Source organism: Triticum aestivum, chromosome 7B (assembly GCF_018294505.1).
Source record: "Triticum aestivum cultivar Chinese Spring chromosome 7B, IWGSC CS RefSeq v2.1, whole genome shotgun sequence".
Lineage (NCBI taxonomy): Eukaryota > Viridiplantae > Streptophyta > Magnoliopsida > Poales > Poaceae > Triticum > Triticum aestivum.
In genome coordinates, this window is record NC_057813.1 from 533387019 (window position 1) to 533404181 (window position 17163).

Sequence of the window (17163 nt, forward strand, 5' to 3'; positions counted from 1 at the left end):
AGTATGTAACGGGAGAGCAGCAGTAGCACAGCTTAAGTATCCATCCATGGGGTGATCCCCAACATCACGGTGTGCGTGACACACACATATGCGTCGTCTCCGTCATCGCCTCGGGAATCTGACCGCGTACGCATGGGGATGGGTGGGGGTTGGAATTCGCGCTGGCCCATGTCCATCCTGGGCGAACTCATCCTCCTGGAGGCGCTGGCGGGCTTCGTCGGCGCCCACTGGAGCCGCCACCACCTCCCTCTTGCTTTCTACCTCTTCACCATGGCGGTGTGATGCTCATCGCGCTCCTCGACTTCGTCGTTGTCGTCGCCAGCGGATACAGAGGTGAGGCCTGGGGCTGCGGAGAGGCGTGGCCGACGCTAGTTTTCCGGCCGTAGTGGCCGATCCAAAATTTCAGAGGTGTGAAGAGGCGTGACTTGCTGGGATTTCGGTGGAAGACGTGCGTGGGATTGATGTCCTGTGGCAGAACATTTGATCTCAGCCATTAGATTGGATGGCAGACCACCGAATCAATTAGGACCGTTAGATTTAAGTTTGTGGATTAGATCCTAAGGTGCTTGTTGCTTTGTGTACATCAAATTTGGTGGTCGTAGAAAAATTCATGTTTGCTTTTTTAATAATAGTGGAGATGTACATCAAATTTGGTGGCCGTAGAAAAATTCATGTTTGCTTTTTTAATAGTAGTGGAGATGGAGAAAAGTGGAACCCACCTCACCTGGAAACGCCGCCGCGGCCACTTCAAATCCACGCCCACCCCTGCCGGAGCGCGACAGCTCTCGCTCTCGGAGCGAATCCGGCCAAACCCCCCCATCGCTGCAATCCATTCCGCCCGCCGCCTGCTCGGCCGTTCCCACCCAGCAAGCCAACGCAAGTGAAAAGCAGCAGGATCAGTACCCGCCCCCGTCCCGTCCCGCACCACACCGTGTGCCGACGCCACGCGCCACCTCGCCGCCTCGCTCGCCAACGTTAACGCACCGCGCTCCCATCCCACCTCGCCCTGGCACAGCTAGCAAGCCGCCCCCCGCGGTAATAAAAGGACAGTGGATATCAGATGGCCCACTCGCTCTCGCTCTCCCTCTCCCTCTCCCTCCCCACGCGCGCGCCTCTGCTCCGCCTCCTCCGCCGCCGCCGCGGCCCAGCCCACTCCGTCGCGCCGCCCAGACTCCCCGTCTGCTCCGCGCCTCCTCGCCCCCGCCGCGGCGCGCTCTTCCTCGGACCTGGAGGTACTTTTCCCGCTCTCTTGCCCCGCTCGGTCGATCCACCACTGCCCCCAGCCCGTGCTACATCTGCTCGGCTGGTCGTCGCGCGCCTGGCTGTTAACAGACGCGGATTAGGCTGCGCCCGTGTGGATCGATCTAAGATCATGCCAGTTTCTTCTCCTGGATTCTCATTCTGCATCACCGAACTGCGCTCGCGTGGGAGGCTTGCGATCCGGTAAAAACCGCAGCCAACGAAATAGGTGTGGTAGGGGTGGACAAACGTGGAGCGTCCCATTCCCAGATGCTGGGAGGCCGGATCGTGAGCGTAGGCCAAAGAAGCGACGAATTATGACAAGTAAGAACATGGCCCGTGATAGAGAAAGAAAGGGGATGGTGATGGACACGGTTTTCAAAGACTTTTAACAGAATTTCCACGGAGTTTTCACTATAATACTGTGGTTTCCACCGAAAACTTTCTCAGTTAATGATGAGCGGCACTAGCACGACTACTATACTACCACTTTCCCTTTTGTCAGTTTACTGATCATTCTACAGTTATGGAGTAACAGAGCTAAAATTTGTAAAATTGTTCACACCACATATCTAGTGCAGTTCTGCTTACGTTTAATGCTATAAATGTGTAATCTACGTAATGACAGTCCATACATTTGCTTGCTCAAATCTGGTAGGTGCGGGTGGAAGACGGAGAAGTGGAGTGGGGAGCAGAACTATGTCGGCTTCCATATATTCGACAACGGTGGACGCTGAATCGGCAATGACCAAGAATGGAGGGGATATGGAGCTGCTGCCGTTCGTGTATGACAAACATGGAGGTATCATTATTGAGATGACAAGCCCGATGGATCCGCAAGCCTTTTCAGCTTCCTTGAAATCTTTATTGTCAAAATGGAGGGAGCAGGTAGGTTCATCAGCCATGTGTATACCTCAAGTACATAGGATTTTTTAGTAAGATTAGTAAGATGACTTGTTAAAAATTCCATCATCCGATAAAACACATGCGTATATGTGCCGCGCAGCACAAATACAGTAAATGCATAGATAATATTTGACATGAATATTATCCTACAAGGTATTTGATGTGCAAATGCGATTGCAAAATGTCTTTATAAGTTATCACTAATGTTAAAGTATTTTCAGCTGCATAATGCACAGCTTATTTCAACAAGCTTTTTTCCTTGACGTAGCCATGTTCACTAGGAAGGCTAAGATCAGATTATTTCAACAAGGGGATAAGCTTTTTTCCTTAGAAACATTGACTCATTCAATTTGTATTTTGATTAACGGATCAGCAATGGTACCCAAGACAGGCCATCGATAGGCAAAGATTAGTGTATGTGGATATTAATAAAAAAATTAATTAATCATGGCTACGTCAAGGAAACAGTGTTAGAACTTAGAATGCACAGCTGCACCCAGTTGTTTACTATTTTTTTGTCTGATCTTTCCATTGATTCTACTTGTTTTCATTGTAGGGAATAAGAGGTGTCTGGATAAAATTGCCAATCAGCCTTGCCAACCTTATTCAGTCAGCAGTAGAGGTAAGTAAACTCACATATTTCATGTTTCTTTCGTAGCGAAACTAGTTTCATGACTTTGTATTCTTGATTTAACTTGTTGCCTAACTTATTCTTGCATTGGAATACTTAGTAGAATCATGTACTTCTTAGTTGGAGATAACAATTGTTCTAGGTTTTGATATCAGTAGGTGTTAATTTATAACTCTGTCTAAACAGTCTTTTCTTTTTCCCTTTTCAAAGAAATAACAGGAGAGTATCCTTATCTTATTTTATAAAATAGCAAGCCAGATTTATATACAGCAAGCTGTTTAAACTTGCTCTGAATCCCTTTTTGCTTCATTTTGATTTAGGAAGGATTCTGGTACCATCATGCAGAGGAAACTTACCTAATGCTTGCGTACTGGCTCCCGAACACGCCTCATACATTGCCTGTAAATGCTACTCACCGTGTGGGCGTTGGAGCTTTTGTAATGAATGACAAAAGAGAGGTATCAAATAAATATGAAAGCACTATTTAAAGGATTCAGATAATCATGTATGTGTGTGGCTATCTTTCTAGCCTTTTAAAATCGACTTTATAGGTAAATTATGTATCTTGTGTCATCACAAGGACTCAATTTTTTTTTCAGGTATTGGTTGTCCAGGAAAAAAGCGGTGTACTTAAGGGGCTTGGTATATGGAAATTCCCAACTGGAGTTGTTGAACCAGTAAAAAATTCTGCTCAGGACATGTAGAGATGTTATTCGCAGATCTTTCTTTACCACCTTCTCTCATCATAATCTTAAAGATCTTGATACATGTAGGGGGAAGATATAAACATTGGAGTTGTAAGAGAAGTAAAAGAAGAGACTGGGGTATGTATTAGCATATATGTGAACTGATCCTTACAGAATACTGCTATAGCTACTCATACTCTTCCTTTTCTTCCTGGATGATGTATTAGGTTGATGCAGAATTCGTTGAGGTACTTGCCTTCAGGTAACAACTGGAACTAATTGTCCTTTTTTTGTTCCCTCATTTCTTAAAGATCCATAGTACAATCATGAATTTTGTAAAAGTCAATCTGATACCAACTTGGCAGGTAATAGATATTTATGTGACACCTAGCTGCCTTCTGGTACAGCATGCAAAATATGTGCTTGAGATGATATAAGGAGGTTACTGAGATCTGCTGACGTGAAACTCCATAACCTTCTGCTAGTAAGAATAATCTAGGCAAAAATAAAGATGGAAGACATAGTATCAAGCAAACGCTAAATGGAAATTAAATACTGAAACCTTCTTTTCTTTTGATCTATTTCAATGACTCTACTTTTTTTTGGCAAGAACTATATGTTTAGCTTTAAGTGTGAACTAACTGTTGTCTCTCTCATGTGGGTAACCAATGTGCAGGCAGAGCCACAAAGCTTATTTTGAAAAATCAGATCTATTTTTTGTGTGCATCCTAAGGCCACTTTCCTTCGACATTACTAAACAAGAGTCTGAAATCGAGGATGCTCAGGTAATTCAGAGCATCATGTTGTTTAATGCCGCGCTCAGAAAAGGAGGCATCTTCTATTGGTTTACTTCAGCATCTTCTCAACTAGTACTTCTGTGTAAACACTGCTGATGCTCCGTTTCTCAAATGCAGTGGATGCCGGTGGAGGAATTTGCGGCACAACCATTCGTCCAGAAACATGAACTCGTGAAGTACATTCTCGAGGTCGGCCTGGCTAAGTCCGACAAGGAATATGCGGGATTTTCACCAATCAGCATAAAATCAGCGTTCTCGCCGAAACAGTCCTTGTTTTACATGAACAGGAGGGACCTCGAGAAAGCCTCAGGACCCATCATCAATACACAAAAAGATAGCTGAAATTCCAGTCAGAGTTACGAAAGGGTCGAAGCACTCATACCCGATTACTCTCTTGTTCGATTGGTAGCTTGTACGCCTGATTTTGACCGTATGATGCCTGCCCCCTACCATTATATCGATTCAGAAAGAGATATAACCTAGCAGAAGTGCGACGGAAGTTGTTGTACTCGGACATCAAAAAGGAAGAAATTATTGCAGTAGTTGTGTTGTCAAATTTGTATCGATGAGCGCACAAATAATGGAATATGTCAGAGATTTTTTGTTTTCTTTTTTCTCCCCTTGCTGTGCTGCAGCATCTGTGTAGATACCGTTGCTGTGCTACCCCTTTTTACATGTCAACGTTGGATGGTTATATGGATGCTAGTACATTATTTAGAAATGAAGCCAGCATTGCATGTATAGTAGGTACTCCCTCTGTCCCAAAATAATTGTCGTTGATTTGGTACAACTTTGCCAAAGTTGTATTGGGACGGAGGGAGTATATATAGTGTAAAAAAAAACATTTTACATTATGGGACTGAGGGACTATAACATGTTGATTGTAATAACATTGGGAGTAACCAGTTTGGTGATGGATTTTGCTGTGGTACCTTTCTTTAGGTGATCATAAGTGCTGCTTCACCCATTCAAAAAGGCGTCGATTAGCAAATGCAAGAAGAAACTAAGATTCCATTGCAGTGTGTGGTGATTTTTCCCCCTTTTTTCTGAAAGTTGGATCAGGACGCAGTGTTCCGTCAGAGAAATCGACGAAAGAAGAACATTTTCTGCTGTGTGTCGAGTTTGTATTTCTGATTGTCCCCCGCAAAAAAAAAGTATTTCTGATTGTGGACTGATCTGTTGTAACACCTCTCTGAATATGTAAGGGGTGTTCCCACAAAAAAATAATTATGTAAGGGATGTTTTAAAGAAAAATGGGATCAAATCAGGCAACGCGACTTCACTGTTCACCATTAGTTCAAAAATTCAGATAGTTTGCTAACTGACGGCGCCCGGCCAGCTTTTCGCTCGCGGTGCTTGTTCGGCCGCTCTGCCACCCGCGCCGCACGGACTGCCGCCTTGCGCCGCTGGCCCTTGCCGCCCCGCAGTCTTCCAATAGCCCCTGCCCGTCGGATGCTGGACGCCCCGCCGTCGAACTGCGCCACCTCGCCGCTCTCTGCCCGCCAGCACCTGACTGGGTGGCGCTGCGCAACCACCGCAGCATCTACCGCCGGTGCTAGAGAGGGAACCAGGCGTCCGTTGGCTGGACACGGTGATCCAGTCCCGTCTAGCACCGACGGGGGACTTCGCCTATCGCATAGCCTCCACCGTTCGCTGGTCCTCCTGTGCACACCACCTGCTCGACCAAATGCTCCGCTAGACCAGGGAAGCTGATTCCATGTCCTTCCTGGCATCTGGCCGTGCCCGCCTCCTCCGGGGCATCTCCAGGCACCGTCCTCCACAGCAAGGTGCACGACCTGTCCATCATCCCGACGTCCGCCCCGACATAAAAAGTTGTGCCACTAATGCTGCGTTTTTTTGTTTTTGAACTAGGACGCTACACCGCGTGCTTCCGGCGTTACAAGGCGCATTTCTTGCTGGACGGGACTGATGATGCAGCGGAGAGCGCCGTCGAATCGCAGCAACCACCGGTGTCTCTGGCGAAGAGTCTGGCATCTCTCGCCGAGGAATCAACCATTGCTGCTCAGAGGCAGCGGAAGCCCCTGTCCCGGATGGAGCGGAAGAGGCTGGCCGAGCTCCGGATAAAAAAGAGGGTCAAGGCGCAGTATTTGAATGGCAAGTTTTACGATCTCATGGGTAAGGTGGTGGCTACCATTGATACGCTGGAGGATGCTTACGACATTGTCCGGCTGAACTCTAATGTCGATCTGGCATCTGCAAGGGACGATGTTTGCTTCAACGCATTGGCAGAGCAGCTCAGAAGCGGAGAGTTTGATATCGCTGCGAATTCTTTCTCAGTAGCTGCAAAGAGGCAAGGAGGCGAGCGCATTGTTCTTCCACGGCTCAACTTGAAAGTTATCCAGGAAGCAGTTAGGGTGGTGCTTGAGGTTGTTTACAGACCTCAGTTCTCCAAGATATCACATGGTTGTCGGAGTGGGCGAGGATATCACTCGGCGCTAAGGTTCATATCCACTGAAATTGGGGTTCCAGATTGGTGCTTTACTGTCCCCTTGTACAAGGAGGTAGATAGTAATGTGGTCTTAAAGCTTATTTCACAAGTACAGGAAAAGATTGTTGACGACCAGTTAGTGGCATTCATGCAAGATATGTTTGATGCCGAGGCGATCAATTTGGTATTTGGAGGGTTTCCCAAGGGCCATGGAGTTCCTCAAGAAGGAGTACTTGCACCCATCCTGATGAATATATATCTTGACAGTTTTGACCATGAAGTATTTAGGATTTGCATGAAATATGAAGGCCTTTATTCAGGTGCAACAAATGTTACAGACAACCAGGGATCCAAGTTGCGTCTCTGGTTTAGAAGTCAAATGAAGGACATGGATCTAAATAATGAAGATCAAACAGAGGGCCAGCCAAACGTGAGGTTATATGCTTGCAGATACATGGATGAGATTTTTGTTGCAGTTGTGGGGTCCAGAGACATAGCAGAAACTGTAAAGTCTGAAGTTGTTGATTACTTAACCAAATCGCTTTACCTGAAAGTTGATGATGGATTGTGTCTTGTGCCAGTAAAAAAGGACTCTCGGGGGTTGCAGTTTGCTGGCACTGTAGTTAAGGCAACAACAAAAGAAAGTGCTGCACTGAAAACTGTTCATAAACTGAAGGAGAAGGTCCGTTTATTTGCTTGTCAGAAGCAAGAGATATGGGATGCTATGAATCTTAGGTTAGGAAAGAAGTGGTTGGCATATGGTTTGAGAAGGGTAAAGGAGTCTGAGATCAAGTCACTTGGTCTTAGTACTCCGTTGCTGGATCACATTGCACAATTTAGGAAAGAGGGCATGAAGACAGATCATTGGTTCAAAACTTTACTTAAGGTATGGATGCAGGACATCAATGCCAAAAATGAAGCTAATGAGGAGGTGCTCCTGTCAAAATACATTGCTGAACCAGCACTTCCGCAGGAACTCAGAGATGCTTTTAACAACTTTCAGAAGCAAGCTAATGATTATATCTCATCAGAAACTGCTGCTACAGAAGCACTGTTGTCCAGCTTGAAGAATAAGGAATCAATGTATACCTGCCCTGATGATGCTGCCATTAAGATTTATGCGCCTCTTAGTTATATCAAGAAGTGCCTCAATCGCTATGGTGTAACTAATCTTGAAGGTTTCCCTAAACATGTTTCAGCCCTTGTTTTGCAAGATGATGAGCTAATCATAAGTTGGTTTGCAGGAATAATTCATCGTTGGGTAAGATGGTTCTCTGAGGTTGACAATTTTAAAGAGCTTCAACTTATGTTAGTTGAATGTGTCAGGAAATCCTGCATTCGGACACTATCTGCAAAGTACCGAATGTACGAAAAATTGACAGAAAAGCGGTTTGAACTTGATGATTATGGCATTCCAATGGTCGAGGACTTTGAGGCAATGATAGCACAGCTAGAACCTAGTTCTTCCTCAGTTTCCGCTGATGAAGCTCTGACGTATGGCATTTCTAGTAGTGGCTTATGTGTGCTCACCCTCTCAAGAGTTAGAGTCCCTGCTCGGAAATTCAACTGCTTTGTCATGGGCTGCCAATCTTCGTCACCAAGTTTGTACATCATTCATGTGAAGGAGAAACAGCGGTTTCCAGGATGGAGGACAGGTTTCTCATCATCAATTCATGGGAGTTTAAATGGTAGACGAATTGGGTTGTGTACTCAACATGTTAAAGATCTATATCTAGGACAAATCTCCCTTCAGTCAGTTGATTTTGGTGTGCTGATTAGATGACTATAAGATGACCCTGAGGTTTTCAGTATGAGAATACCTTTTCTCTTTTATTGTTTGCAAATTTTAGCTGCTCCCATGATTCTCAGAAATATTTTCTTTTGCAAAGTATTTTTTTAAGATTAATTGACCGTTATTCAAGAAGCACATATGTGCAAAGAGTTTGAATATTTATAAACTCTGTCCAAAATTTCGAAAGAGCTTCTACAAATCCAGAAAGTATATTTGTATTTTTTTTTCGAGAAAACGCAAATGGCTTTTGCGTTTCATTGCATTGGAAAGAGAGGGTATTTACATCCTCCTAGGAGGCAGTTTTTACACACACCCAACAGAGGCTCAGTGCACATCCCAGGATGATGGCAAAACGACCCTGAGCCCTTGAGCTCCAGCCTTTGCCCAACATCTGGTCTCGTCTTTAATCCTGTCTACAAGCTCATACAGCGATGGGCTCACATGGTCGAAAACACATGCATTTCTATGCTTCCAGATCATCCACGGCACCAAAAGTGCCACAGATTTGAGCGCCTTGCGAAGCGCTGGCGGTGTGAATTCCTTTGCGCGCAGCCACCAATCCATGAGCGAGCCGTCGTGCTCGGGCGCCGGCGCCGGCAAGCGCAGCCAAGATAAGACCTCATGCCATGTCTGCTTAGTGAATGGGCATGTGAGCATCAGATGCCCGATCGTCTCCGGTTCCTGATCGCACAGAAGGCACCGCGGGTGGTGTTGCAGGCCACGACGTGCAAGTCTCTCCGCGGTCCAGCAGCGATCTTGACATGCATGAACATTGCTTGAACCTGATGCATCTCTATTCTGAATCTACTTATACTAAGTTCATTAGCTAGCCTCTTCTATTTACGAAGAATCTCTACTGCTATTAACAGTTACTTGCTCGAGATGTTCCTTCAGGAATTGGTGAGTTAGAAAACTTTGGTGCCATTGCTTCAAACCTTGCAAGTCTGGCCAAGCTTTGGGTGCCCTGTATGTGTTAGTGTGATGACCAGAAACTTCTCTTCGGCCATCCTCAGCGATGTGCGGATTCACTAACTATATTCTTTCTCAATGGTTTCTTCAATCAGGCTGCTCTCTAAGTTTCCTTTGTGTCTGGTGTGCCCCTGGGCTTTCTGTATCATTTACATCTTGTAGGGCCCCATGATTAAACTGCACTGAATTTTCAGTGAGGGTTTTAAACTTTTTGACCTGCTGAATTTTCCTTCAGGGTCATGTTCACGGCACTCCGATTCCAAGAGGCTGGAAGTCTGCTGTTTCAAGGTCATGCTGTACATGCCCATCTAATCTAAGTGCGTCTAGAAGTATGCTGCTGTCAAAGAAGGCAGCAGGAGGTCGCCGCCATGAGGGTCCGTCATTTGTTTTAGTTGCTCTCAGGGATTATCAGGTTAGTTCGGGTACTGATGTTCATACGTTGCATATTGATTATGATTTGGTTTCATCTCCAAAGAACCTCGGGATGATTGCAAACAATATTAGCTACAGTTATAAACATGGAGTAGTCCAGGAAATCTCATATTGTCCATTTTTATCTATTCCACCTGGAACTACAGAAGCTTAGCAAGCAATTAGAAGCTCTAAGAACAACCATAACTTAACTTCGCATGCATGCTCTTGCTTCTTTACCATTTATTTTGTTACTGGCATAATAATATTAAAGGTTAGTGCTCCCAACTTATGCCGCTGGAGTGCATTTGAATCTGGTTTTAGCTATAGCCATAGCAACCAACACAAAGCTGCCATCCCACCTGGATAAGGACTGAGGTTGTCACCAAGGCCACGTAGCTAACTGCAAAACATGTTTGGAACGCCAAAGAGTGGGTACGCATAAATTGGATGTCACCTGGATATGTTGAGAACGATGATAAAGGAGAAGATAAAATAATTTCGATCACATGTACAGAGATACAGTACAGTACACCCACGGGTCGGTCGGTGGAAATAGTCCAAATAGTGTGTCTACCACACGGTACCTCAAATAGTGCAAGTAGGACCAACCGTGTCCGTGTGTGTCTGTGTGGTACCAAGGCAAATGCAGCTAACTGGAAAGATGCTATGCTACTGGAGGTCACTTCTAATTTGGAGTGTTCTTATTGTCAATGGTTTCTTCCTCCTTCATCAGGCCTATGGAACTCTGAGCAACGCCGACCTGAGCTGCCATTAAATTTGCGAGTTGGGCGATCTGCCGTTTGCCGGAGTGATGGATGCCGCGGTGCACGTTCTCGTGTCCCCCTGGCCAAGGCAGGGACACATCAACCCCATGCTCCATTTCGCCACGGCCCTCGTCGATGCCGGCGTCCAAGTCACCTTCCTCCACACCGAGCACAACCTCCGCCGCCTTGCCCAGGCGCCTCTGCCACCTCGCCTACGCTTGCTTTCTATCCCTGACGGCCTCCCAGACGACCACCCTCGCAGCATCTTGGAGCTCTTGGAGTCCATGTGCACGACCAGCAGCGCCGCGTACCATGCCCTGCTCTTGTCCGCCGACGTGCCGGTGACATGCGTTGTCGCCGATGGCCCCATGCCGTTCGCCATCGACATTGCCGAGGAGCTCGGCATCCCCGCGCTCGCCTTTGCCACGCACAGCGCCTGCAGCTACCTGGCGCTCCTGTCCATGCCCAAGCTCGGCGAGCTCGGCGAGAGCCCCTTCCCTGCGGACGACCCGGTGTGCGGCGTTCCAGGGATGGAGGGCTTCCTCCGGCGCCGAGATCTTCCTCGGGGACTCTACTGCGCTGAACAAGGCGACGGAGACCCCTGGATGCTCAAGCTCGCCGAGGTCACCGCTCGTTCCAGCAAGGCATGTGCGCTCATACTCAACACCGCCGCGTCCATGGAGCAGCCAGCGCTTGCCCACATTGCGTCGCGCACAAGCAACGTGTTCGCCATAGGCCCGCTGCATGCCAGGTCAAGGTTCGCCGCAAGCCCAAGCCTGTGGAGAGAGGACGACGGGTGCATGGCGTGGCTGGACAGCCATGAGGACCGGTCCGTCGTGTACGTGAGCCTGGGGAGCCGCGCGGTGATCACACACGAGCAGTTCACCGAGTTCCTCTCCAGCCTGGTAGCTACTGGGTACGCTTTCCTCTGGGCGCTTCGGCCGGACAAGGTCCAGATGACCAGCTCCGCGCTCCTCCGAGAAGCTGTCGGGGCGGTGCAGGGCAGCAAGGCACGCGTCGTCGAGTGGGCTCCTCAGCGGACGTGCTGCGGCACCGGGCGGTGGGCTGCTTCCTGACACACGCCGGATGGAACTCGACGCTGGAGTGCGCCATGGAAGGCGTGCCGATGGTGTGCTGGCCCTTCTTCTCCGACCAGCAGATCAACAGCCGCTTCGTGGGCGCCGTGTGGAGGACAGGGCTGGACATGAAGGACGTCTGCGACAGAGGCGTCGTTGAGAGGACGGTGAGGGAGGCCATGGAGTCCGGCGAGATCAGAGGGGTGGCCCAAGCTATGGCGCAGCAGTTGAGGCTGGATGTCGCGGAGGTGGGGTCGTCGTCGTCCGAGTTGGAGCGGCTCGTCCGCTTCATCAGGGAGCTCAGCATCAGGTCCTGTTGAAGCCCAGAAGTAATGAAGACTAGCAGAGCCTCTCATGCACTACATGTTCAGTTTCTTACTTATTCAGTCTCAGAACTTATTCTAGCATTTCCCGAACATATATATGGAAGATGAGGAAATTGTAAGAGGAATTCGGTCTGTTGACTTGACACCATTTCAAGGCAGTTCCCCACAATTATGTTCTTGTGATATAAATTCAGATGTGCCAATTTTTACTTTGGTAGTCACTTGGTTCTACTCTGTAAGAGGAAAATTATGCTTATTAGTACCAGCAAGTCGTCATGAGAAACACAGCTACTTATGTTCTATAGTTGGAGGCTTAGAGCATATAGTAGAAGCTGCGGTTTTGAAGAGCCGTCCCCTATGCAACTGTTACTGAGAAGGTGACAACCGCCAACGTTGAGCTGCTGCTACAAAGGCAGGCTCAGAGACAGAGCAGAAGGTAACGCGCCGACGGCTCCAACTGGGGCGGAGGATCACAGCAAAACCGGAGAGAACCCCTTGGCATCCGGCAGCGCGGCCGACGAGCTGACGGCGGGGTGGAGGAGGTCGTGGCCGGAGGAGGGGAAGAGGATGCGCAGGCCTCGCGAGACGAGCAGCAGGAGCAGCTGGAGCCTGGTGGGCCTGGCCAGTGAACGACGTACCGTCCATGAGTCGTATCCGTCAATCCGTGTCCGACTCCGGTCGTGGCCGCAAGCCCGACTTCGACTTGCTTTCCTGGTCCTGGTGTACGAGCATATATAAATTGAAGCCAGGCCATGGTGTACCAGCATCGCAGACAAGCGCTTTACGTTAGTTCCTGGTTTTTCGTTGGCGAAAGAGTTGGCCAGCAGTAGTAGTAGAGCGATCCGCCTCGGCAACGCAAAAGCGCCGCCGGAATCGATGAAGCTTCTTCCGGCCGTCCTCGGCCTCGTTCTCATCCTCCTCCTCGTTCTGAATCCCAATGGCGCGGAGGCCCGTCCTGCGCCTACCGGCGGCCATCAGAAGAAGGCGTCGAGCTACACCTTCTTTGTCTTCGGGGATGACTTAGCCGACAACGGGAACCTCCCTCCGACCGACCCCGTCACTAAGATGTCGAGGCAATGGGCCTACCCCTACGGCTCCAACTACGTCGATGCCGATGGGTTTCCGCGGCCGAATACTCCGTCCGGCCGCTTCTCAAACTATAAAATCCAGTCGGATTTCATCGGTAAGTGCTATGTTATATTACCATAGAAAAGTACTATGTAATCTCATGTGATGTTGTAATCCCTGCTGCATCGTAATTGACCCTACCGTACTCGCTGCTTCACTAATAACTTGCAGCAACCATGATGGGGTTGGAGGAAGCACCTCCGGCGCATGCCCTCACAGCCAAGAAAACCTGCGACCCGTCCGGCATGACCTTCGCTACGGGTGGTGCAGGTGTGTTGCAGAGTACATCGCATGAGGTCCCCGCCCTTGCCAAACAGGTCGACACCTTTAGAAAGATGGTGAAGGACGGGACCATCACAGGAAAACAATTGAGTCAATCCGTAGCGCTTGTGGCCTTCTCTGGCAACGACTATGCAGGCACCAATGTCATTGGCCTAAGCAGCCCCAATGATGTGAGTGTCATATCAACACACAATATATGCATGCACTAATTTGAACAATTAATTCGTTTGTGCATCTTACTAACTTATAATTTTCATGTATGCGATGTAGATTAATGCTTATATTGGAAAGGTGACAAAAGAGATTGCAACTAATGTGGATCAATTGTTGAAGCTTGGGGTGACAAAGGTTCTTGTCAATAACTTGCACCCTATTGGTTGCACGCCGTCACACACCCGAACCACCAACTACACCACGTGTGATATTTTTGGAAACTTGGGTGCATCCATTCACAACAATAATTTGAAACAAGTTATGACATCAAAGAAGAATGTCTACATCATCGATGTGTACACCGCCTTCGTCAATATTGTGGATCATGCGGCAGGTACGTATCTACATGCATTCAAAAGTGTCTCATTATTTTAGAATTATCTTAATCTAATTAGATGGGGTCTGATTGTGTACTTGAACTACTTTATCTGAACATTTTTAATTTCATGTGCATTAATGTAGGTAAAAGCTCGGAGCTGTCTAAACAATTCAAGCGCAAACTATCGCCATGCTGCGAGAGTTTGGACTCGAAGGGTTACTGTGGACAGCAAGGCGAGTCATCCGCGGAGCTTCTGTACACTGTATGCGACAATTCTAATAGATTTTTCTATTGGGACGACATGCACCCGACCCATGCAGGGTGGGAGGCTGTCATGAAACAGTTGGAAAAACCCTTGAGGGAGTTTGTAAATCAAGCCTAGGGGCTTTATGTATTTGTGTAGATCTTTGTATCCATTATGACAACCTTCTGATTGTATTTGATAGTTTCATGTATTTCAAAGACTGAGATTTTCCCGATTCCATAATGAATATTATATTGTATTTGCATCTTCTTTTGTGAAGACTATATTTATAAGAAGTAACTAATGTCATATGCCACATCTACAATAAAGATGTGTTCTAGCTATACAAATTGAGTACTTGCCTATATACGGCTCAATAAGCTCAAAGCAATTTCAAACCGGTTGAATTTTTTGTTGTCGGTTTATAGGTAGTCTACGGGGTCAGCATCTTCTACGGGTGAAAGGTGCTTTGTCTTTGAACTCACGACTAAGGAGGGTAAATTTGCCTATGGATATGCGAAAACTTTCTTCTAACCACGGCGACCATTGACCTCTTTATCTGGACCTTTTGCATGTCTTTAGGATTGCCACGTCCCATTGATTGCGTCTGGTATAGCTATCTCATTTGTATTCAAAAACTGGTATTCATCCTCTATGTCCATGTTCTGGTACAAGTTCTTCTTTCATTTACTGTTTATATAGCTTCATGTATCAAGTCTTGCTCCCGGTCCATGGCAGCTCACACACGATGCGCGCCCATACCTGGACGAACTTCATCTATCCACCCCGCGGTTACTTGAAGTTTAGTAGCAATACTTATCAAAGCCCAATTTGTAAATTAAACTTTTTTCCTACATAACTGGTCATTTAGGCTCACATTAACGTTAAAAACATGTCAAACATAATCAACATAGCACACCACTCCAACTCAAGCCCACGACCGCTGATACAACCAGTTTGTCGAGGTGCATTTTTTTGCTTGATTTTATCGTTGCATGACGATGGTATCATCCCGAAATAACACGCACGTGTACAGTGCTAGCCCAACCAAATTCTTTCTATGTAATTCATTTGTTTAAATTAAGCATTTTTTTGGCTTTCCAAATCATTCGCCACGCCGATTCTTGTTTCTGTGCGTGCAAAGCACACCCCAGCATTTCCTCCATTTATTATCCTAGAAGGAAAAACTCTTGCCAACTCGTTCACACCATTCAGATATTAACGACTGACCCAACATCCACATCTGTTGAATATATTATGTATGTATATTGTGTCGTAGACGCATCTCCTAATTTTCCTGTATAGTTGAGGTTGTGGCCCCGTCTTATACTACATCATAAATACGTGCCTAATGCACCCGATCAATGCATTGAGAGTGACACGGCCCAAACCTCATCTTCTACATGGTATCTATCGCAGTACGATCCTAAACCTAACCCTAGCCGCCACCGCCGCCGCGCCTCCATTGCGCCGTCGCCGCCGCCACCCCCTCACACCGCCGCCGCCGCCACTGCCCTGTGTCGCCGCCTACCCTTCAGAAAGATGGTCAAGGACGGGACCATCACAGAAAAACAACTGAGTCGATCCGTAGCGCTCGTGGCCTTCTCCGGCAATGACTATGCAGGCACCGGCGTCATTGGCCTAAGTAGCCCCAACGATGTGAGTATCATATCAATGCACAATGTATATATGTGTACACTAATTTGAACAATTAATTTGTTTGTGCATCTTACTAACTTATAATTTCCATGTATGCGATGTAGATTAATGCTTATATTGGGAAGGTGACAAAAGAGATTGCAGCTAATGTGGATCAATTGTTCAAGCTCGGGGTGACAAAGGTTATTGTCAATAACATGCACCCTATCAGTTGCACACCATCACACACCCGAACCAACAACTACACCACATGTGATATTTTTGGAAACTTGGGGGCATCAGTTCATAACGATAATCTGAAACGAGTTATGACATCAAAGAAGAATGTCTACATCATCGACGTGTACACCGCCTTTGCTAATATTGTGGATCATGGGGCAGGTATGTATCTACATGCATTCAAAAGTGTCTCATTGTTTTAGAATTATCTTAATCTAATTAGATGGGGTTTGATTGTGTACTTGAACTACTTTGTCTGAACATTTTTAATTTCATGTGCATTAATGTAGGTAAAGGCTCAAAACTGTCCAAACAATTCAAGGGCAAACTATCGCCGTGTTGCGAGAGTTTGGACTCGAAGGGTTACTGCGGACAGCAAGGCGAGTCATCCGCGGAGCTTCTATACACTGTGTGCGACAAGTCGAGAAATTTTTTCTATTGAGACGACGTGCACCCAACCCATGCAGGATGGGAGGTTGTGATGAAATAATTGGAAAAGCCCTTGAAGGAGTTTGTAAATCAAGCCTAGGTAGCTGGTTATATATATGTGTGTAGAGCTTTGCATCCATGATGAGAACCTTCTGATTGCATTTCATAGTTTCAAGTATTTCAAAGACAGGATTTTCCCGATTCCATGATGAATATTATATTGTATTTGCATATTCTTTTGTGAACACATGGAAATAACTCTATACCCCCGCAACTAGACCCGACAGTCGGATTGGTGGGGCCGATAGCTTTTTCTTCAAACAATCCACGATGGTTCACTAGCCTATCGCCATCCCGAAGTGACCCTTTTCCAAACATCCAAACGGTAGTCCACTAACCCTGGACTAATGGTTACATGCGGTTGACTTGACTGATATATCTATTGTATGGGCTTGTTTTCTACTCCCTCCGTTTCCAAATACTTGTCTTTCTAGGCATTTCAAATGGACTCAACATACGAATGTATGTAGACATATTTTAAAATGTAGATTCACTTATTTTGCGCCGTATGTAGTCACTTGTTGAAATCTCTAGAAAGACAAGTATTTAGGAACGAAGGGA

The 17163-nt window shown here is 46.8% G+C and overlaps 2 protein-coding genes and 2 pseudogenes across 2 annotated transcripts; all 4 read left to right on the top strand.

Moving 5' to 3' along the window:
- The first annotated feature begins 928 nt into the window (after window positions 1-928).
- Window positions 929-4868, top strand: LOC123157845 (nudix hydrolase 2). Its single transcript, XM_044576033.1, has 9 exons — window positions 929-1232; window positions 1898-2127; window positions 2702-2767; window positions 3097-3234; window positions 3376-3453; window positions 3550-3600; window positions 3690-3724; window positions 4139-4247; window positions 4377-4868. Exons 1-9 carry the CDS (start codon window positions 1061-1063, stop codon window positions 4599-4601), a joined length of 1104 nt encoding a protein of 367 aa, XP_044431968.1. The 5' UTR covers window positions 929-1060; the 3' UTR covers window positions 4602-4868.
- A 680-nt stretch (window positions 4869-5548) lies between these two features.
- On the top strand, window positions 5549-12218 carry LOC123160358 (nuclear intron maturase 4, mitochondrial-like; annotated as a pseudogene).
- Window positions 12219-12829: 611 nt separating this feature from the next.
- LOC123161100 (GDSL esterase/lipase At5g03610) lies at window positions 12830-14508 on the top strand. The gene is made up of 4 exons (XM_044578953.1): window positions 12830-13232; window positions 13349-13629; window positions 13730-14006; window positions 14135-14508. The coding sequence occupies exons 1-4, from the start codon at window positions 12926-12928 to the stop codon at window positions 14371-14373; spliced, it is 1104 nt and encodes a 367-aa protein (XP_044434888.1). The 5' UTR covers window positions 12830-12925; the 3' UTR covers window positions 14374-14508.
- A 722-nt stretch (window positions 14509-15230) lies between these two features.
- On the top strand, window positions 15231-16642 carry LOC123158129 (GDSL esterase/lipase At5g03600-like; annotated as a pseudogene).
- Window positions 16643-17163: the final 521 nt, after the last annotated feature.